Source organism: Strigops habroptila, chromosome 3 (genome assembly GCF_004027225.2).
Source record: "Strigops habroptila isolate Jane chromosome 3, bStrHab1.2.pri, whole genome shotgun sequence".
NCBI classification, from domain to species: Eukaryota; Metazoa; Chordata; class Aves; order Psittaciformes; family Psittacidae; genus Strigops; species Strigops habroptila.
Window position 1 is genome coordinate 55867743 of NC_044279.2, and position 23578 is coordinate 55891320.

General features: G+C 40.8%; 1 protein-coding gene across 1 annotated transcript; it reads right to left on the reverse strand.

The window, feature by feature from the left end:
* Positions 1 to 15064: 15064 nt before the first annotated feature.
* Positions 15065 to 21858, reverse strand: UPK3A (uroplakin 3A). The gene is made up of 6 exons (XM_030480274.1): positions 21804 to 21858; positions 20821 to 20976; positions 17906 to 18185; positions 16602 to 16684; positions 15994 to 16126; positions 15065 to 15152 (listed from the first exon to the last, which is right to left on the reverse strand). Exons 1-6 carry the CDS (start codon positions 21856 to 21858, stop codon positions 15065 to 15067), a joined length of 795 nt encoding a protein of 264 aa, XP_030336134.1.
* Positions 21859 to 23578: the final 1720 nt, after the last annotated feature.

Below are 23578 nucleotides of genomic sequence, written 5' to 3' on the forward strand. Positions count from 1 at the left end.
AACGCCTGGAAACGCTGAATGGGAGCCAGGTCTGTACTCCAAACACAGGAGGATTCATCAGAACAAATTTTAATTGCCTATTTTTCTTCCTGGTCAAGAAAGTTTTATTTAAGCATCTACCCATGAAATAAGAGCTCTATTCACTGACAAATGTCAAGTCAGCGCTTTGACTGAATAAAACGGTTTTCCCAGGCAGTTTTATACACGGAGACACCCCAAAACGTCCAACACCAAGGAAGCACCGGGCAAATGAAAGCCTCTTTCCCGCACCCGCCCCACCGCGGATGCTCTCTGGAAACAGTCGGCGGCACCAGCGAGCCCTACCAGCAACCCGGGGCTGGGCTCCGGCGCCGCTACCCCGCGGGCACGGCCTGCACCGCGGGGCCGTCCCCTGCCCACAGCTTTTCCCGCCGGCTGGAAAATAGCCGCCCCGGAGCAGAATTCCACCTGAAAAGGGTTCCCGCACGTTGATTTGCTGATAAAAATGAGGCCGCTGGGAGTCTGTGTGGAATAGAAGATGTCATCTCGGTTCCAGGAGAAAGGGAACCCGTAAACTTGAAGATCACTGTTAGTGCTGTGAAAACTTACAGATGAGCAGCCCTATACTCGCGATTCACTTTTGAGAAACGATAGCTTTGAGAACCTCTGCTTCAAATTGCCCGTCTGGTTTTTTCTTTCCTGTTTGTTTGGTTGTGGGTTTGGTGTTGGTGGGTTGTTTTTTTTTTTTTTTGGTTTTTTTTTTTGTTTGGTGGGTTTTTTTTGTTTTGTTTTTGTTTTTTTTTTTTTTGTTGGTTTTGTTTGGTGTTTTTTTGTGTTTTGTTTTTTTTTTTTTTTGGTGGGTGTGTGTTAGTTTTATTCTCTTAAAGCCAAAGCCTGAAACCTCAAAGGTCCTTCATTGAGATTTTGATTACCGCTAATTAGCTGAGTGGCACCACATTTTCTAGCAGCAGGACCCAGCTTGCTTTGCCACACTGTGGATGGAGACGACCTCCCAAGAGAGGTTGGATGTGCATGAAAACCAGGCTGTCAATGTGTGAAGGCTGCTAGTTGCGCCCAAGGGTACTCCCGCAGAGCTGTACACCCAAATGCCAGTTGCAAAACTCTGTTGAAAATGCACCATTCTCTGATTTTAATCTCTTAACTGGGGTTTTCAGAACTACTCATGGTGCCATCTCACAGACTTTTGAAGACTTGGAAGTTCTTACTGGCATAACAGGTTGCTCAGAGAAGCTGTGGCTGCCCCATCCCTGGCATTGTTCAAGGCCAGGTTGGGCGGGGCTTTGAGCAACCTGATTGACAGTAAGGTGTCCCTGCCCATGGCAGGGGATTGGAACTACATGATCTCAAGGTCCCTTCCAACCCAAACCATTCTATGATTCTGCAATTCTCTAAGCTTCCCAAACATAGATCTTAGAATATTTTCTTATTTTCTCTAGTCAGTCTCTTCTATTGTTTTGGGATGCAGTCAGGATTCTCAGGTTTTGCATGCCTGAATGATTGATTTGACTGTTATCTTTTGTTCATTAAATTTCGGTGTTGTATCAATATAATGGTATAGTTTCAGGAAGAATTTTGGTGAAGATGGCTGGTTTTGCAGATGAAACAAAACCCCGCTGTTTTTACTCCATATTCACTATTAGTTTTGGCAAGACTAGTTGTGCTGGCTGCACTGGCTTCACTAACTTTCAATTTGCATTTGAACATTGTGTACTTGTGTCCTGGGTTCAGCTACAGCAGTCATTTTTCTCCTTCTTAGTAGCTGCTGCAGTGCTGTGGTTTCGACTTTAGTCTGGGAACAACGCTGATAACACACCAATGTTTTTAGTTGTTGCTAAGTAATGTTTACTCTGACCAAGGACTTTCTCAGTCTCACGCTCCGCCAGGCAGGAGGGGAAGCTGGGAGGAAGCAGAGACAGGACACCTGACCCAAACTGGCCAAAGGGGTATTCCATACCATGGCACGTCATGCCCAGTATATAAACCGAGGGGAGTTACCCGGAAGGCCCAGATCACTGCTCGGGTCAGGCTGGGTATCGGTCGGCGGGTGGTGACCAATTGTATCCTCTCCCCTTGTTATTTCCCTTATCATTATTATCATTGGTGGTAGCAGTAGCGGTTTTGTATTATACCTTAGTTACTGGACTGCTCTTATCTCAACCCGTGGGAGTTACATTCTTCTGACTCTCCTCCCCATCCCTCCAGGAGCGGAGGGAGGAGGAAATGGGAGGAGTGAGCGAGCGGCTGCGTGGTTCCGAGTTAGCAGCTGGGCTTAAACCGTGACCCCTTGTGAACTGTCCATGTAATTCTCCCTAGACATCTCTTCTCACTTTGTCGTACTTTTTATATTACCATATTGCAGTGTCCCTCAGAAGGCTTCACAAGGATGTGGAGACTCATATTCATAGTCATGAGGAAGATGGAGAATAGGATTAGAGAGGATGGGAAGGGAGAAAAAAGACCATAACTCACCTGAAACCTGAAGTTTGATTGAGTTAGTGAGGCTCTGCAATGCTTCTAGCTGTTTGCCTTTCACCTTTCGCTCCTGCCAGTCAGTCAGCAAGGTATTTCAACAGGCTGATATTCAGGGTTCAGTAAACCTGAAGGTCAAAGGTGTTTTAGAAGCAGCAGGTGATATTCTTCTCCCTAAGCCCCAGTAACTATGTGTGAAATCCAGCTTGGAATGACATTTGACACTGCGTTGTAATAACATTAGAATGTATTATAAATAATTTGCTGAATAACTAATAATATTTTTTCAGCTGTAGATAGGAGTCACAAAGACTTGCTAAATATTTTCCTGAGCCTGAGACTCAGGGTCAGACCCATCCTGTAGATTTACAGTACCTAATATCCTTCTTTGTTTCACACGGATTTAAGAAGTAATATGAGAGGAAATATTTGTGAGGAAAGGCCCTTGAAAGCTTACCCATTTTTCAGTCTGAATCAATTCCTCTGATAAATGTAACTACCTTTTCCTGGAAGTCTTGCTCCTTTTATATCCTTAAACTACAATAACCACTATTTTAAAACCCCAACAGTGTTCCCAACAATAATAAATTACATAAGCTCTGGATTCTTTTGTGAGGAGATAGGAAGGTCAGTAAGGACAAAGAATATCATCACTTGCCAATCAAATACAGTAAAAAAGTAACCGTATAAAATACAATCAAAAGGAGGTTAACCATCCTTTTCCAAACATACAACAAGAGGTAACAGCATACTATTTTCTATTATATTTCCTTGTCATTGTTTGAAATGTGTATGACAGGGACAAGCAAACACCATTAGAAGAAAAGCAGCATAAAGTTCGGTAGCAAAAGTGGCAGCGAGAAGAGGATGCTGCAGTGTGTTGAAATCTGTAAGCTTTGAAATAGGAAGGAGTTTCTTTCAAGAAGGAGCAAAGAAAGGCAAGTACTATTACTACAGTCAAGAAACTGAGAGGTAAACCACATACTTTAAATATAATCATGACAGAAGCTTACCGCTTGATTCAACCTAAGATTTCTCTCTCACATTACAGTAAGTTCAGATATTTCTCTTAAGTGTACTAAACAATAAGTTAATTCAGTTGTTTATTTTCGGCTTTCTTGCAGACTTTGGAAATATTACTCAAAATGATGTAATCAGGATAAGAAATGCAGCTGGTGGGTTCTGGCTGGAAAGGGCAACATGTCTGATTTATTCATCTGTGCTTTTATGCGCTGAGATGCAATGTTGATTTACTTTTGACATCTTGCTTTTTAATAAGTTATGATAAAGTAAATATAAAGTAAATCCTAGTTTACATTATGCTAGAACCTGCTGGTTTGAAAGAAAACAAGTAAAATTCATAATGAAAGTTTATTGAGCTTGCTGAAAAGTATCTTAAAGACACTGACTAACTCATGTCTTCATTTTTTTCATAGCAGGAAGCCAATTTGCCACTGTTGATTGAGATAGAATTCCTTCTACATGCACAATGGAACTTCCAGTTACTCCTTGATAGGCGATTACCTTTTCTTACCTTGGAACTGACTGGATCTTACTAGTTTGTCATCTTTGTAAACAGAATAGTTTATAAAATGCTTTGAAGAACAAAGATACTATCAGAAATTCAAAGTATGTTTTCAAAAGCCAGTGTCAGTTCACTTAGAGTTTACCTGTGATTGAATATAGAGATTAATTTTCAAGGGCAAACGTTGACTTCCAGCACTGTCTGTGTGTAAGCCCTGCAGAGTGACACAATCTGTAAAATAATCCGACATGTAACTGCAGGTGTACCCTAGAGCTTATTTTTAAAGCTGCCAAATGATGAGCAGATCTTCAGTGACAGACACCAAGAAGGTCTCTCCCTACTTTCAGTCAAGAGCATTAACTACAGGCAAATTCTGCATTACCTTGTGGCCGCCTCCCACACCATCAGAACTGCAGTCAGTATTCTTCTGTGTGTACAGTTTGCTGCTGCTGTCCTAAGATTTCAATGACACAGGGAAGAGACGATAAGCTGCAGCTTCCTGGGAAATGTTTTGAGGTCTCTTTTGAACAGTAGTATAAGATTTAATATTTAAAGATTTCCTCTTTATTATACCTCCAGCATAATAGTTAATAATAAATATTATTTCATTAATAATACTTAATAGTAAGAGTTAAAATGTTTCAGTGACAGATTTTACTCTACACAGAGTACAGGACAAAATGCCAGATTATAATTTATAGTATGGTGCCTTTTAGGATTAAATACAACCTGTTCAATCCCTTTACCATAGCTTTTTTGATTTTCCCTAATAAATTATTCCAAGAATAAACAGTTATTAAATTTATAATTATTGAAATAATAATATTAAATTAATATAATAAAAGCAGTTTTCCTATAATAAAAATCCATTTTCCTATAATTAAAGTCCATACAAATAGAATTGTTTTATAAATAAAATCCAAGTAACATTAGCATCAGTGAGACTGTATTCATTTTGGTATAGGCATATGTGGAAAAAAGTACGTATTAAAAAGGTTAAATGATGGGGGAAATTAGCTCTGTTAGCTGCAATCTTTCTGACCTTGAATTTAGTTTGAACTGTTTATAACAAAGTCTGAATATATGAGTTTGCTCTGGAAAACTAAGGCGTTGTCTTTTGCACCTTTCTGACAAAAAAACCTAAACCAAAACACAACAAAACAAAGGAGCTCTGTCACAAGGTCCTGTTCTGTTGCTGTTCTGAACAGCAATGATGTGTGAAGCAGTGTGAAAGGGAGAAAAGCCATTTCAAAGGAGAGGCAGAACTGTAACGGAGAAAAATAAAACCAAATAGAAGACAGTTTCAAAAAAAGGGGGGAGGGGAGGTGGAGGAGAGAGAGAGAGAAGATAAAATTAAATAAAACGTTACAAAGGTTGGAAAGATTACTGTAAACAATGGGCAGAGAGAAAGCCAGACAGGAAGTTGCAAATACTCACATTATACCTTTTTTCCCAATTCTCTTCCCCATCCCACCAGGGGGAAGTGATCCAGTGGCTGCCTGGTGCTTAGCTGCTGGCTGGGGTTAAAGCATGACAGGGGTATAGCTGAGGTTATGTGTATTTGTAATTCACGTGAAGTCAGGATCAAGTCTACAAGGGAAGCTGCAAATGTAGCACTTAAGTCCAGGGATGTAAGCCAAATGAAATCTTACTTAAGCAGCAATGTTCTTTGTCTCCAGCCAGCTGCCATGCCTTGTATCCTGCAGTGTGCCTAAAGGGAAATGAGGCATTATACAACATTTACATTATGCTTACTTGGATTAACATCACCGACAGATGAGAACCGTATTATGTATCAGATATGACTTTTGGTGTGAGATCTCAGTTACAAATCTCATTTAGTGCATGTTGTAACAGTGTTTTGCTATAATGTATGTTATCATTCCAATAAAGATTATAGATCCTGGCCCAGGAGTATTTGAACACTTATCTTCTATTTTTTCATCTGGGAATCTGGGCCTTCATGCAGAAACTCACAAAAAAGAAGACATTCATGTAGGATTATCACAACAATGCCTTCATGTCTCAGCTTTAACTACTTGAATACTATGTAATCCATAGATGCTTGAAAAGTTATAATATGAAGGTCCTAAATTTACAGAAGAAAAAAAAAAAAAAAAAGCTATAAGGTTACTTTTGAGTTTTAATTTATTACTAGAATATACCACAATAAGAAATTTCTATAAGAAATTTTCAATGTTACTTTGTTACGTGCATTGAAGTCTCTTTAACTAGCTATGGCATAAAAGTTCCCATAATCTCCAGTTTTAATTAACTTATTGTGCAAGTTATCAAGTCCAGTACTGACTCGTATTGCAATATGGCTCTCTCTGGAATTCCTCATTCTTATGAAGAGACAAGTTGAATTAGGTTTATTCCGCTAATGCAGTCTTGATTATAGCAAATGCTAGTTAGTTTGTGGGTAACTTCTTGTAAGTCAGCTTTCTAACAAATGGCTGCTTTCTCCTGCTACATCCCTTACTGGGACTCTTTAGCAGTAGAGATAAAAAAAAAAAATAATAAAAAAAGTATCAAAACTAATTTACCTCTGCAGTGTGTTCCAGGCTGGAAAATTTCCTTGTGAAAAAATGCAGGTCGTTTCACCTAGATGTTAGTTCTGTTTTTTGTGGAAAGATAAGATAGTTAAAAGGTTTTAGTAACAGGAATGTCCCAAGATTTCAATCTCATCCAGGCTCATTGTTCATTTTCACTCGGTATCTCCTCACCTGCTAGCTAGAGCAAATACTGCACACCAGGAAATGCCAGAGCTAGAAGTCGTCCTGTGCAGTGCCTACATAAAAGGCTATGATAAGATTTGGTGTCTTGAAGTGAACCAGCACTTTGACTAAAGCTTTTCAAGAGTTTTAGTACAAAAAGCCATCGCCTTCTGTATTTCACTCTTCAACTTCTCAGCAAACTAAAAAACCCTGGTCTTTTGATTCTTTTTCTACAACAAAAGATCTGTAGAATCAAAAAAGAAAATGTGTATTATCACTAGACTAGACAGCATAAGGGTATAGACTCCACAAATACCTATCTAGTTAACATTTATAAAGAATATTTGCAAAGACAGGCATCCCACAAATATTTCCCAGAAAGGCATCAGAGTATGTTGCAGTAATGCAAGGCTGTTACTCACAAAAGGTCAAATTCAGTCTGCAGCCATCCTGTTGTGGGCTGGGGTTCCTGTTACACAGAAGCTACAGAAATTGGTATTTGGGCAACAGGGTCAAAACCAACAATTAGTATACCAAGAATTTGGTGCCCATGGGTAGGTCAGTAAGAACTTCCTTTTGCCCATACTAAAATAAAATTCAAAGTAATACAAAAAACTGTGCTATTCTTCTGATGACTCAGAAACTTAGCTGACACAAGTATTAATACTTGTGACTCAGTCAAATCCCTATTTTAATAGATCAGTCCTGTTTAACTTCCTCTAGTAGTTTTAACTAGATAGCTCCTGTCTATGTGCTTAAACTATTCTATGATTTTGTACAGGAATATAGTAGGTTTAAAAATAATCGCTTGGTTTTACAAGTCCAGTTCTATATTTTAGCTGGATTAATAAGCAGTAGGAAGCCGAGTTGCACTGGTGGGCATAGCACTCACTTTCTGATTTAAATGCTTTGCGATGAAAGCGTTATGTAAATAGACTCATTATTAATATAAATAATATTTCTTTTAAGTGAATGAAAGTGAGCAAAACAAATGATTTAACTAGAGGCTGAAGAGCATTACAGATCAACTTGGAGAAACCTACTGCAAGGTTTGTATACAAGTTTAAACAAATCCCTTGCACAAGGATTAAAAGAACAATACAGCAAAGTTTAAGCTCAAACACTAAGAAGCCAGGAAATATAAAGGTAAATATTGCCTGTACATCCCTGATTTGCTTCCCCATGGATTTGCATCATGATGCCTCTTTATAGAAACACTTCTTTCCCCCATCCTTTTGGGGAACCAAATGAAAATAAATTGCAGTAAATTACTTCTTAATCAGCAGAACTAACAAGTGTCTTTCCAATGACTAGTTACAGCTAATAGTTCAAAGCTAGATTCACACTGCTTCTGCTGCTAAGGGACAGGCAACAGTCTCTGCCTCTGGAAGAGCAGTTTCCCCTCTGTCAGGGCACTTACCTCTGCCCAGCTGCAGCCATGGCTGCTAATGAAGTGGAATCATAATTATCTTTGAGATCACCACACTTCACCCAAACTGGCTGGAGGTACCCAGCACCTTCAAGAGCTGTTGGACGAGCTGGCCTGTTTCCTCAGGGCATCGAGCTGAAAAATAAAGGCAGAGTTAAGCTCCTGGCCCACGTATTGGCAGGGACCATTCATCTCAGCAGGGCCCAGCTCTCCTGTGGTGTGTTTTCAGCCGTGGTGGCTACTGGCCCCAGCTGGAAGCCACAGACAGGTGTGGGCATGGCTGCCCTGAGCCACCCCCCACAGCAGCCAGTCCCTCAGGGGCACTGCCAGGGGCTCAGGGGCTGAGGTGGGCACTGTAAGATCTATGGGTCTGGAGCTTAACTGCCCACCACAGCTGGTAACTGCTCTTGGTGCCCAGGTTGCCCTGCATGGTTCTCCTGCCTGTGCTCAGGAAAACTCAGCCCTCCTCCTCCTGTGAGGGTAGGCTCAAATACCTCACGAAGCTGGAGAGCTGTAAGCAGCTGGGAGTGTTGTTTTCTTAATGGAGGAAACCTGTGTTTCATGAGATTAGTCCCCTCACTGTTTCTGTACCGGTCTGCCTGAGAACCAGCACCCACACCTCAGCCTGATGCCAGAAACCGCCTTCCTGCTGTGCAGCCACAGCACCGCCATCTTGGGAGGAGGAATCGGGGTCCCTGTCACCCCATCAGCCTCCCCTGCCACCCCTGAGCTCTGCTTCACCTCCACCTCTCCAAGAGATATCTGTATGTTCGGAGCTATTTCATCCAAAACACCAGAAAAATAGCTTCCCCAGCCCCCAAGACTGACAAGTGGAAGCTGGTCATGCAGCAGCCAGGCATGAGGCCTGTGTAGAGGAGCTACCTTGCTTTCAGTCCCTGGGCTGCTGGATTTACTGTGCCCAGCTCTATATGTGACAGCCATAGTGCCCCTCTGGTATCTCCAGCTGGCTCTTCTTTACCCATTTTGGAGAGAGGACACTTGAAAGGTGAGAGGAGAGTCGGATGATAGGATGGGAGATTGCTGGGTCTTGCTTAGCCTTCCCCATATAGATATATATTTAAATATGGTTTAGCTTGTCATGGTTTGCTTTTATGAGGACAATAACCTGAGGTAATTTCTGCTCTGCACATATGCTGTGTCTTTACTCCTTATTTCCTCACTAACATGAAATTTCAAGCTCCTGCACCACAGGCACTCAAGGAAGAAACAAAAGGGACAAAACAAACTTTTCCTTAGCCTTGATCTTGGAATGTGTGTTTAAGTCTATTTCCTGGAGTATTTTTTAGTCTATTGCAAAATGCCTGCCAGAATGGTTGGATGTTGGGAAGATCATAAAGTAGCTAAAACCAGGTTTCTTTAATAGAAAGTGGTGGGAAAACGTAACCACGTGTGTTATGGTCAGTGCTATTATAGAAAAGGTAGCACATAGAATAGAGACATGGTAGAAATTGCAAGTTACTTGTGAAGAAACTTCAGCCAGAAAGAAACAGTGAGATATTTTACCTGACTCCTATTTTCAGATGATCAATAATACTATGTAGTATGTACTGAAAATACATATAGGTAATGCATGAAGCTGATGCAAGATATAACTTACCAAGTCAAACTAGAACACCAACAGTAAAAGAATGTAAATGTCTCCTGGAGTTTTATCTTGTTAACTAAATGCATTTATAGATTTTACTGGGTTGTCTGTTTTCCAACAGCTTGGAAGTGGCTTTAAATTTCTCCCAGAACCCAGTGCTTCTTTCGCTAGGCAGAAATCCAGGACTTGTGGGATGAGTGCCCAGGGGGCATTGTAACTGAAACAATATACACTGGTTCTGTTACAGATGATTCAGTGCTCAGTGTAGGTGGAAATAATGTTAATATTCAGTTTCTTAGAAAATGGTGCATAACATCGGGAACGTGCCAGGAATATGCAATACCCTAGGTTTCAAACACAGTGGAGGAATTAAAAAAGGAAGATATGGGCTTGAAGTAATAAAATGTGTGATATGCTTACCTTCAAGCACATATGTTTTTCATCCTGGGATGAAGCATCTTGAATGATCTAAGTCGAATCCTGTGTTCCTTTTATGATATTTAATTCCATGCTAATAACGTGGTATATAAAAGCACAGCAGTTTTCAAAAATCTGTCTTTTCCAGGTATGGGATATGGAGCTTTTCACTGTTGTGTAGAAGAGATTCTGTGGTACCAAACGAAGCAGCACTGGGCTATCCTAGTCTGAGCCAGGTTTGCTGCCTGTTTGCAGAACAGATAGCACAATGAGCTCTTGTTTTTGCAAGAGAGGATCTCTTTAATGTTGCACAGTGCAAATAAGGGGAACAGTATATACACAAGTAGGTCAACTCTCAATGCCTTGTGTAGCTTAATAGTTCCTAGGAACTCTAACTGTGTACCCAAGCAGAAATAACTCCCTTTAGAGATGAACTCTGTGCAAAGTGCTTTATGACTTCTAGGACAGTTGAAGCATTGCTTGGCATAATGCCCTGCAGCCAAGGCACCTGTCAGATGGGCTTCAGAGAAAAGCAAAACCTATCATGTGTTGTGACAGTAATTGTGGGAAGGATGTACTTCGTATTATAGTTGATATGTGTGGCAAATCTACTGCATAGCTTATGTACTCTATACTATATTTATTTTTTTACTGTACAACTGTGCATTTGTGAACAGTTTATTTCTGTATTGCAAAACGCGCTTGGTTCCTGGTGTATATATATGGGTACGTAAACAGTGTGATATCATAAAACTTAGGTTGGAAAAGGCCTCTGGAGATCTAGTCCACCATCCAAAGCAGAGCTATGCCAGACTGCTCACGGTCTTGACCAGTCAGGTTTTGAATATGTCCAAGGATGGAGAAACCACAAATTCTCTGGGCACCTGTCCCAGTGTTTGACCCTCTCATGGAAAAAGAGGGTTTCCTTATGTTATTACATATACATTCCTTATCCAGAATAATTTATTGCCTTACCTTATTTTTCCTTTACTATGCCCTATTTCTGTTTGCCATCTCTGGCAGCAAGCCTTCTCTTTTCATCAGCTTTGCAGTTTTTTCACCTTGGTCACGTATTCTAACTGTCGCAGTTTTTAAGTGACTAAGCCATTGGACAGCAGAGCTTGGGCCTAGGTTTTAAGCAGAGAACTGCTAAGATGCTCCTGTCTTGCTCTGTTCATGACCAGCACTGCAAAATCTCTGCTTTGTGGCAGCAGTTACACCACCCAGGGCAGGGGCCCAGCCTCCCAGCCCACGAAACGGCCCCAGCAGGCAACATGCTGAGTCCATCTGTTGATGAGGGCATCACGGTCCTACATGGGTCTGTCATGTCCAGAACACTGCACTGGGGTCTCCCACACCTGAATGTTGGGTAAGTCTCAGAAATAGAGACTGCATCTTCCTCTCCCCCGACTCTAAAATGCACACTTATGCATCTGAGTGGACCATGGTTTTCATGTGATGTGCAAGTTAACCTTTGCCCTCCATAGGTACCAATACTCCTCCAATTCCAGATCAGCACTATGGGTGCCAGTTGTACCTTTTTCTCTTTGGATGGGTCCCCCTGCCCTCACCAAAGAAATAGTTATCTGGGTACTCCAGGGTTAATCTTCAGGTTTTCGTCATTAGGTAGAAGGCAGTGACAAGGCTTGTCAAAGGTGGCTAGCACTGACCAGTCACCTGTGGTTTGACTGCATTGTAGGAGAGTTCAGGTGATGACTATATACTATGTTTTAAAAATGTATCTGCATCTAAAGTTTGTAATAACAGCCAATTTGTGCTTCACCCTTGCCTTCACCACGTTTTCTGCTACAGCAGATGCTATTAACTGGGATATAGCGCTTGTCAAAGCTGCTTTTTAATCACCGTTTTACTAAATACTCTAACTCTCTCACACATAACAAATACGCTTCCTAGGGTACCACCTGGGGTCACCCACAGTGACAATTTGCAGTTATGTCCACACAAGGGCTTTTACTTGTAAATATAGTTTCAGAGGATTTTTCTTAAAATAAAAAATTATAACCCACTAATGTAGGTGTAACTCTCAAGTATTGAGCAGTTCTATCTGAATTTGGAAAGCATATAGAAAGTACTAAAAATTTCTTATTAAATGTTTTATGATGTGGTTCTGGCTTCTTTCATAATTCACCTTTACAGGCAAATAAGTTGAATGTTTTCTTTTTATTAAAGAATAGTCTTCCTTTCAACCAAGATTCAGTGTTATTGCAATTTTAATTCAGATGTATCTGTAGTTTATGAACATCATTCATTTTTATTTGACACTCAAAGTAATGGCCAGAGTAGGGGCGGGAAGAGGAAAACTGGAGTGGGCGAGGAAGGAAAAGGAATTCATGTTTGTTGAAAGCCCAACATCATAATTTATCAAGACCATAACAAGTAGATTATTGTGCATTTTTCAGCTAAAAATGTGAATGCCTAGTGAGAATCTGAGTAGTGAAATAGTAAATTGTGAATAATAGCACCAGCAGATATGAGACAACTTTGCTAATAGCTCATTGTTAATGTATTTCAGATGTATAGCTTGTGGGTTACTTGGGGCTTTTTTATTTCAGCAAAAGTGTAAGCTAAATTTGCATTGCATTTATTGCTTTTAAATCAGTCAGCGCATTCTATTGAGTGCTACAGAGCAATTTTTCCCCAGCATAGGCTGGAAAAGCATCTTTTTCCTCGTTATGGGTTATCAGAGAACTACAGCTAAATTTCTGTTATCGTAATTCATTTTTATTTCTTATTGTGGGTTGTCACGCACTTTGACATACCACTGTCACTTTATGCAAGTATTCATAAATCACTGTCTTCAGCTAATTCCTAGCTGTTGGAGGAGTTCATTTTCTGAAAGGTAAAAACTGGAAAGAGTAATTTTAAGTACACTGCATGTATACAGAATGTTTTCTATATGAATTCAATAAGCTTTGGAAGAACTCCAAAGTAATAGTCTGTTTGTGCTTAAACGTGTGAGGGCCCATTTAATTCAATGGGCCATTGATGAGTTGCGTTGAGAATGGTCAGTTGAAGCTGAGGGCTAGCCAACTCCTTGACCAACCATTAATTATAATTTCTACTTAATTATAGGCAGTTTTATATGCAAGTTGTTACAGAATTTTGTAGAGGCTTGCTATATTGCTATTTTATTCACTCAGACATCACTGTATCAATTTTCAACATTGCTTTCTTTTGCAAAAATGTTTATCATCTTTCCTCGAGATCATAGCAGAAACTTTTTAGATGCAAAGGCAACTGTTAAAAGATCAACATAAATTCTCATTACTGAGATCAGATCTACAAGCAGTAAAAACTTATCCAGGTGAAAACTACTCAGTTATATGAAAAGTTTAAGTAGCCTCAGGCAAAATATTTCAAGTCATAATGGACATAGAACATTTAAGAGATTAAATTCCCAACAGCAGTATGGGCAAGGCCCCTCTGTTTCAAGAGGAAAATGTTCAGCCACATGGAGGCGAGCAATGCTGTGTCACTTGCTCTCAAGGCCAAGAAAAGGGCTGTGATCTGTTTCATTTACCAGTGTGGACGTAGCCAGGGATCTGGCTGTTTGAAAAATAAATATGTCATTTGGACATAGTCAAATCTATAGTAGAATCATAGAATGGGTTCGGTTGGAAAGCACCTTAAGATCATTTCGTTCCAACTCCCTTGCCTTGGGCAGGGACACCTTACCCTAGACCATGTCACCCAAGGCTCTGTCCAGCCTGGCCTTGAACACTGCCGGGGATGGAGCATTTACCACTTCTTTGGGCAGCCTGTTCCAGTGCCTCAGCACCCTCACAGTAAAGAGCTTCTTCCTTATATCTAACCTGAACTTCCCCTGTTTAAACCCATTACCCCTTGTCCTATCACTTCAGTCCCTATAATCCATTCTGAATTTTTTCATAAAGAAATAAAGTGAAGATCTTTTAAATGAAAGACATGAAAAGCACAAGAAGAAATACGAGCAATTCACCAGGCCCATTAGCAGGATTAAACTGAATAAAATCAGCTATCTGTTGAGAGAGAGACAAACTGCTTGCTGTGTACGTCTTAATAGATACTGTCAGAAAACAGATTGGATTATTCTAGTGTTGTACATGCTGACACACAGACTCAAGCAACTTCTTTAAACAAAATGGAGAACATCAAATATAGCATTATGGCATCCAATATAATGTATAGACTGTCTACAGCTGAAAGGATATTTACTTGGCTTTATTAATATTACTGATCCTACTGTTAGATAGCCTGGTTTTACACTGGGTCAGAGCAAGGAGTTAGAGTCCTCTGTTACATACATGGTAATTGGAATTTGCTTGCTTTCTTTTAGGGAAAGACAGGGAAAAAAAGGGAACTCTTGTGACACAAATAGTCACTAAAATCCTGAGGTTGGAGTAGTAGCTCCCCACTGAGTAACCCTTAATCCCTAGTTTTCTATAAGAACATTTTTTTCTAAAGCAGCCTGGGTTTTATATTCCTTATCAGTTACTATAGTGAAAGGTTGAAATACAAATGGCAACATCACCTGATTTCGAGAAGCAGATGAGAGGTCTGCAGTAATGCTTACTCCAGATGAGACATATGTACTAGACAGCCTCTGATCACACTACTGATTTTGAAGGATCTCATGAAGATTCTTTTCTCAGGCTAGGCATTTAATATGTGCTATACAAGGCAATTAGCCACATCAAATCTCATTAGGACAAGACAAACTATCATGTACTGCAAGACTTCAAAAAAAGTTGTCCTTATTTCATCTATGCTGTTTATCTTCCATTGTCTGGTTGTGTTCTGTAGCTTGTTTTGGACCAGTGTTGAGTAGAAGAGACAGCCGCATAGGTCTAGCACCTGTAGCAATTCGGTGGCAATTCCACCTTTGACTTGAATCAGGTTGTTCACTCTGAGCTTAACTGTGGTCTTGGTTCACTTTGTTGAATAGTCTGAGACATTCTCCTTGTTTCTGCAGAAGAATCTACTGATCTCCTGGTGGGCAAGTGAAAGGCTTTATTAAGTGCCAGTAGAGACTGAGCGGAGCCTACTGTTACAACACTTTTCAAAGGCTGATTGCTACTGAAATAATTTAGGACCAGAGAGGCCAATAGATTATTTTTTTTTTTTTTTTAATAATTTTCGATGCAGTTTTTGCTTTCCGCACCTTTAATCCAGGAGAGCCTGGCGGTGCTGACTGAATGCAGAGCACTCTCATCACTTCCAAGTGAATGAAACAAGTGAGTGTTAGCAGCCCTGATACCCACCATTTCTAAAATTTACTTCATTCCCTCCAAAAATTCAGTTCAGGTGTAGAAGAATAGAGAACACGCATAGACTAGTAGAGTTAGACAGCTCCAGCACAGCCTTGCTTATTAGCTGAAAGGGGTAACTTACTTCTCCTGGAGATGTGGCAAATAAATTAAAATCAAGGCATTAATTAGGACGTTATGTAATCTTTACAAATGCCTGCACTCCTTAAGACAGTTTGCAAACTCCTGACTGGATGGAAACCTGCAGTATGTAAGAAAGAATGCACAGGCTTTAAGTATGTGAAACTCTAGTAAGGACTAATGGGGAAAGAAATAACAGAAAACCAACAGTAAAATCTGGCAGCTAGTAAGCTTAAGGCTGTATAACAACTACAAGAGCTGCTGATCTTAAGGAAGGTTACGATAAAGTAGCCTTTTCCTGTTATCAACTTCAAAATTTGGAGGACGCCATCTGATCTCATCTCAAACAAGACCAGCAACAGTGGCTTGGAGACTTAGGGAAGAAGGCTGATGACAGAGTTTAGGTATTCTTACTGGAAGCTGTAAGGTGTAACAGTACTTACATGACAACAGAGGACACAGAAGCAAGAAAGCCAGCAAGCAGAAGGAACATAAGAACACTTAGGATCGATGTAATGACAATCATGTCTCCACTCCTTCGACCAGGCCAGGTATCAATTTTCGAGGGAAGTTTAACTGGAACAGCATGGAAACAATGTTGCTATGATCTATTTTTGACCATGAACATCACTACCAAATAGGAGAAAGCTGGTGATTTAGGAGAGGCTAACTGATTATGTCTGTACCTGAAGTCTGAGATGATTTATGGGAAACAGGTTTAAGACTCAGTGTCAGCATTTAGAGTTTATAAGCTTTTCTCAGCAGGTCAGCCAGTATGACAAGTATCTGTGTTACTGAGAAATGTCAACAGCACCAGATACAACACATGCATCAAATCTGAAACCACGTGTACAAACTTTATCTTTACTAAAAGAATTGTTTTGAAGTACCCAAAAGTAGTAAATTATTCCATATTTAAATCTGCTACTCCTATACTGAAAGTCTAACAAAATTGTTCAAACTGTAGGAAAGGCTAGGTGTTGCTCATAGAGCAACAGTGTCCTAAGGCAGCACAGCTACTCAGGAGACCTGAGCAAAGCCAAAGACTTACCTCTTCTGGTTTTGATTGGGTCAGACCAGAGAGTTTGGTCTTTCACGATACCTTCGGTGCTGTCTAGCAACAAGTATTTAAACCTGTGAGAAGAGAGTGTTAAATTAGGTATTTGAAATTAGAGCTTCCTTACTGGCATTTTTAAGCTACTGGCTTAGCCAGTCAGACTTCAGGATTTGTCAAAGCATTAGATGGAGACTGTCAAAAGTAGCAGAGTATTTCCAGAGACCTCATAAAGAACAAATAGAATTAATCATGAAAGAGCATTCTGTGCCATGTCATGCACGGTTTGCACTTAATTCCTGTGAGCCTTGGCAGATGATAGCTTTCCAACAACAGTTTCTCTCAGCTTGCTATTCCCTGTTGTGAAGAGCCTTATTATATAGGACAAGTGATTTTGATTTCCATATGGAAGTCAAAGATTTTGTCCAACAATAGAGATCTTTGGCACTTTCCCTGCTAGAGGAGAGACTTGAAGAGACAGGCCAACACTGTTTTGGCAAAGAAATTAAGTTTCCATTCCAGAAAAGTTTGAGATTTCAAAAATGTCCTGAAGAGACAGAAGAGGCAAGACAGTTTTTGCAAAACTGAGAGCCCATAGTATTTTGTTTGGGAAGCATATTAGGTCTCCATAGAAGATGTGGCTTCATGGGACTGCTATTTTTACTATGCCTTTTAAGTAGCTGGCAACAGCAAAACAAGTGTTTTGTGTAAGAGCTGTCAGGGTGCTCACATTCCCCAGATGGCCAGCTTCCTCAGACAACAGGGGTCAGACCAGCCTGCAAGCCACCTGGCCTCACTGGGAAGCCTCCCGGAATATTAGGACTTCCTGGAGCTGGAGACCGAGGAGGACTTTGGCTCTCCAGGGAGCCATCAAAACAAAGCAAGCAGAGCCAGGTCAGTGTCTGCAATTTGGCAGAATTATCTAACATGAAATACATAGTGAATAATCTCAACATCATTTTCTAGTCAAAATCCTTTTCTACCAGCAGTTTCTAATCAGAGGCTGTCACTGGATTATCTACTCCAACACAGGTACAGATCCAGCAGTTCACACATGGATTTTCCTACTGATCTATGAATTTGACCTGATAGAGCTCACCACTGCTAGGGCACCAATGCAAACCACCTGCAGGGTGCCAGACCAAAGCCAAGCCATCTTCATAACTACCTTTGCAACAGAGCATTTCAATTAGGGACTGGTAATTCACATCATACCGTCACAAGTGAACATTACAGACTCAATGTTGATTCCTACTATATTTTAAGAGCAGTAATCACCTTGTAAGAAATAAGAATTATACCTGTATGTTGTGTCTGGTGCAAGAGGTGGGTTACAGACACCTAGGAAGTTTGGGTCGTACAAACAAGTCCCATCATCCCCAACTCTGAAGAGGTATTGTTTCAGGACACCAGAAACTTTGTTGACGTCTCCTACATCGGCAAGTCTGGGAGGCGATGCACAATTGGGTACATTGAACAAGGCAGCCTTGTAGGGTCCAAGCTGCCCCCCTCTTGTTTGTTGGAAGGTGCTGTCAAGTGGTTTACTGCTGTTGTTGATCACCAGGGAGCTTACTGCACTTGCTGCAAGAGAGAGGCATTTTAACAAGGCTGTTAGAACTAGTTCAACCCTTCCCATTCACCCTGTATTTACTTGGAAACTTGCACTTCTACCCCAAAATTCTCAAAAGGGAAACCAAAAATCTGCTGTGTAGGGATCCTACCCCTTCCTCCTTATTTGTTGCTGAAGCTCTTTACACTTGTCTCTCAGAAGCCGGGAAGTATCCACAGCATATCTCAAAGTAATCTTTTTTAGTAGGCACCCTCCCAAAATTCCGCTTTTCCGAGGAGAATCTGATGGAGTAGGGAAGAGTGTGGCGAAGGCCACACCCTGTCTCCAATAAGCATCCACTAAGTCCTGCCATTTCAGATTTGATACTATAGCCAGGGCAGAGTTCCTGCATAGTCACAACTCTCGTGTCTCCTGGAGCAGAAACCCTTAGACCTCTGGTCACACAGCACCTCGATCTCCCAGAACCACACAGTATGCAGCCCAGTGTGTAGGGGCTGCATAAAGATGCAGGATCTACATTTCTGGCCAGCCAGGCATGCCACTGCTTCCAGACAGCATGCCTTAGAAAGTGTGAAAGTCCTCACAGCTTCAAACAAAATATGAATCTGCACCCAGCCCTACAGCATAGTTTGGAAGCTCAGCTGCAGCTCACAAAACTTTCCTGCTGCAAAGCCAAGGGCCAAGTCTCAAGAGATGCTCCCAAGTTCTGCAACTGCAGGTTAAATTTTCTGGGGGGAGCCCCCTCCAGCTGTTCAGTGCTGTCAGCAGCAAAGCAATGCCAGGTTTTCCAAAGCTGTGGTACATTGGGAACTACTCCAGCCTGGAAGCATTCTGCTGTGCTCCTGGAGCCGAGTTCTTGCAACTGATGGTCATGAGAAGCTTTTAGCTATGACCCAATGCAAATTTAAACCTGTTAAAAAGGAAAAGTTTCTAGCACAGGTTAGAAATACATCTTAAGGATCAGTACTCATGTTAGTTGAGCTCTGACACCCTTCTCTTCAATAGAAGCCAATTGCATGAAAGCAAATACTAAGACATGCTCTATTCTTAGGCTTGCTTCCCCAAAATATTATACTTCTCACAGCTAGGTCTTCCTGCTCACCCAGTCTTCACATCAGTAAGCCTTAGCCTGGCTCTGGTGAGAAGCAAGTTTGGGGTTTGTTGCTGTTGTTGAGTTTTGGTTGGTTTTTTTAAACTTCACTAGGTAGATTAAGTCTAATAGTAACATTAAGAAGAATAGAGTTAAAAGTTATATTACTTCTTCAGAAATTTGCTAGACCCTCAGCTTTGTAGTATGCTGACACATTTCCACACCAGCAGAGCTGAACATAAGGTGTTAAGAAATTTAATTTCTCTTAAATCTTCCTTCTCCCTGCTCCAGAAGGCACCCAAGGCTGAGCCAATGTGTTTCTCTGCAGACCAGAGACAAATCCAAACAAAATCCCCCCCAGTCTACCAAGTTTGCATCTGCTTGCCTTAAAAGCAACAGAAGAGATTTCTCCATATATAACCCCTTTTGCTGAGATTCACTCATCCATGTAGGAAGCTTTTACCACAGAATCCACAGAAGGTGGGGTGGTTGACGTACTTTGCAACCCAAAACATCATATTGGCAGGTATAACTAAGTATCAGTAGCCTTTGATGCGACTAAAATGCACTTACAGTCTACTTTAGACTTATGCGCACTTCAGTCATGGGATATGACTCAGGTGGCCATGCATTCACAATTGTCCACGTTGTGCACATCATCTATATGGGATGGTGTATCTGGTTACAGCTTCTACCTGTCCACAGCCATCTCCTTCCACTTGTGCATAATGGCAACAATCAGCAGTGGAAGTTTTTAAGACTCTTCTGCCTGCTGGCCAATTTTCACTACCAGCCCTTCCCCTCTCCCCTCAAGATCTCTTCTTTGTGCCTCTCAGCAAAGGAGACTGCATACAGCTTATAGGGGAGAAGGTGTAAAATAAGGAAGTAATTTATTTCTATCAGCTATGGAGTAGCTCTAGCTGGTGTTCAAAACAGTCTGCCAGAACAGCAGGGAGCAGAGAAGGCAGCTCTTGGTCACTGCCAGCAACGTTTCATTGCCAGGCAGTTATGAAATTCATTTTATGACTGAACCCATGGGCCAGACATCTTGGACCACAAGTCTCCCATGATTTGCCTTTGTCTACAAAAAAAGAATGAAGTCATTGCAAGGGCTGGCTACCTTAACTAGGAAATAAACACCAGCAGTCACCCAGTTTCTCTCAGCACGTTTACTTAGGGGAATTCAAGCTTTTATACAAGACATCTATGTTCAGACAAAGATAAGGTATTGGACTGTGGACCACTTGGTTTCATCAGCAAGATTTGGACAAACATCTATAGCTAATTATTTTGCTCCACACCTACTGGGAGTCAGCTAGCACGGTACTTATATTTGCTATCATTAATCAGCCCCATTGAAATACTAGTTATTTGTATTATATTGTATAACACTTTAGAGAAAACACAGACCAGAGGCTCACCTTATACATAGCTTACAGCTATAGATTTTTCTCTTTCCCCCCATTAAGACCCACTCCCATCAAACTGTGGGGAACTGCACTCAATGGCCACATTATGTAGTTATCTTCAAGAGAGGCATAACACTGGATACTCACCCGATTCCTTCATTGCATATAAGTAGATGGCATAAGATTTATTTGGATGCAGCGAGCCGTCAAACATACAGAAAGGTTTTTCTAGAGTAACTGTAGTAAGCGTGGGATTGTTTGCAGCAAGCCGGGAGGCTGCAATCTGAGGCTTCAGGCTTTGGTCTAGAAGATAAAGTTACCCAAAAAAACATATGAAAAAGTCTTTCTCTCCCTGCAAGCTCTGACTCAAAAGAGAGGATCTGGCTGTGCTAACAAACTACATTCAAGCATAAAAGGGGGGTGTGAACTGCAGCTGAGCAAGAAACAGCTTACCTGACCTGTGAAAGTTTGAGAGTTGGGGGTTTTACTTTAATGAAAAATAGGGAACCCAAGGATTTAGGGAGGGAGATAAGAAATGTTGCTTCTCAAACATACACATCAGAAGGACAGAGGCAAAACCTCATTATAGGGGAAACTTGAACCTCTGTCTTTAGGGTCCAATGTACATCCCCCCTCACCTCCAGTGGCAGCACCAGAAGCTGTACAGTCAGTTCTCAAATCCTTTAGCAATAAGGAGTCTTAACAAGAATTTTAAGACCAGACTTGTAAATATACAGAATGAGAGATTCATCAAAGTCTTACAGAATGGAAAACCTGCCTGGGCGAGGTACTGGAAGGAACAAGTAGTATTAATAAAGTTTATGTCACACCCTGCCTCCCCACACAAGTTCATCCTATCTCCAGTCTCCGAGGAAAGATTAACTAAAAACAAAGACCCAGCAGTTCCTCCTCCTTCCCAGCCTATGTGCAGTAGAGACACTTCAGCAATCTTCCAGCAGAATAAATGGTTGAAGCCCTAGACTCCCCTCCCAACAGAGGTCCTAGAGCAGAGAGTTGACACCCAAGACAAAACAAAACCAAACCAGCAACATAAAAGAAACAGAAAGGGAAGTGATACTAAGAAAGGAGCAACGGAAAAGGAGAAGAGACTGCAGATAGATGCCCCTTACCTGCACATAGCTGTCCCAGGCAGCAGAAGGCTAATACAACCCAAGAGATGCACATGCTTGAGCCCATCTAAAACTTGCCACAAAAGGAAAACCAATGCTGTGCTGTGAGGTAGCTCTCACTGAAGAGCTCTCACATCCGCTCCCTCCCTGAAATCGACCACACCTGCTCCTTTCCACAAGGTCCCTCTGGTCAGAAAGTACCTACCCCCTCAGCACCTCTCTGTATGCTTCTTGCCCCTCCTGCTCAGGTTTTGCCAATCCCCCAGCTAGTATCTGCTCCCAAGTGAGGCAGCTTTGTGGCTTTGACTTCCAGCTGGTATGTACCAGTGCTGTGGGTGTAAAGAGTTTTTTCCCCCCACCTGTATCATTGGTAGGTGGCTTTGTTTTTTACCTTCTTCTGTCTAAAAACTTCTGATGTCTCTCATGGAGGGAAAATTTGGAACTGAATATCTGAATCCTGCATCATGAATGGTTCTAATTCAAAGCTCTAAATTTGGGCAGGCTTACCGGAGGTTAAAATTGCCATCCAAATTACGTTTCCTGGGTTACCTTTTGAAAAACATAAGCTTTCTGCTTCTGGTTAACCCTAATGTGATTCAAGGTAACTTCATGAAGAGCAAATCACTGGGAAATCTGAATCTGACCTGTTGTATCAAATTGTTCAGCTGAGAATATTCTTGATGAGTAATTGCTGCTATGAATGATCTATTGCATAAAAGCTCAGTTTACAAAATTCTTAATCACCCACTTAAAATAGGATGAGGGGAAAAAAATAAGTATCAACAAGATTTTACAGAATTAATGAGGCTAACATGATGTCACTGCAGCAACTCTAGATTTACACTAATATCACTAAAGTTACATTACCAAATCCATGTCCTTTATGGTTATGCCATGGGCCCCAGAAATCTGTTTGAAATATGTAATCAAATAATTATAATGCAATTTCCTCCCCATATGTGTCCCATTTTGTTTCAAATTCTGCACGTCATCTTCAGCGTGTTTGGTTTGACTTTTGTCACAGTACTTTTGAGGGAGAATACTGAATACAGGAGTTACCCTAGATTTGCACTGCTATAGAAGAAGTTGCATTATTCCTTCTCACTCTACAATGCACTCTAAGCCTGTGCTGGCACAAGTACTCAGGTAAATCAGATTAAGCCAGAAAAGAGCTTACCCTTCTGCCTTTTATTCCTAGGAATTGGATTTTTAACATTTACACTAGGAGGGTTAGTTGTACAAATTTGGTACTGATCTGCTCAAGAGTGGTTTTATCCCTTAGAAGTGGTTTTATCCCTTAGAGCAATATGACAACACACAAATCTGTAAGCTTTCTGACTCCACAGTAAAAGCAGAGCTTAAGAACAAGATCTCTTTCTCCATCATAAAATCAATACTTTCTCCAAACAGCGATTCTTGTAAAATCAGATCCTGAATTCTTTAATTCTTTAGACAGTTGTTTTTTGTGGTTTTTTTTTTTTTTTTCCTTAAGACAGAAAATAGACACATTATTCACCTAATTAAAAAAAAAAAAAGTAGACATCAGGACATATTGGATGGCAGAGAAAAAGAAATATTCTGCTTCACAGCATGCAAGCCACTTGCATGTGCTACAAAATACTCTTCCAAGTTTTATAAGAAGGTGCTGCTCTATCATTCACTTTTTAAAGCAACAAAATGAACAGAAAAAAAAAATCAATTTTAAAAATCAACAGATTAAGGCCCAGAATCACAACAACATTTTTCATTTAAAGGTAGCAATTCCTATTTTTAGA

Excerpts from the sequence above, each read along its gene's own strand:
- UPK3A (XM_030480274.1), bottom strand. The coding sequence starts at position 21,858 with ATGTGCATCTCTTGGGTTGTATTAGCCTTCTGCTGCCTGGGACAGCTA. Across the intron at positions 16,685-17,905 it reads GCACCAGACACAACATACAG|GTTTAAATACTTGTTGCTAG; the intron begins GTATAATTCTTA and ends CTCTTCTCACAG. Across the intron at positions 16,127-16,601 it reads CCCAATCAAAACCAGAAGAG|TTAAACTTCCCTCGAAAATT; the intron begins GTAAGTCTTTGG and ends ATGCTGTTCCAG.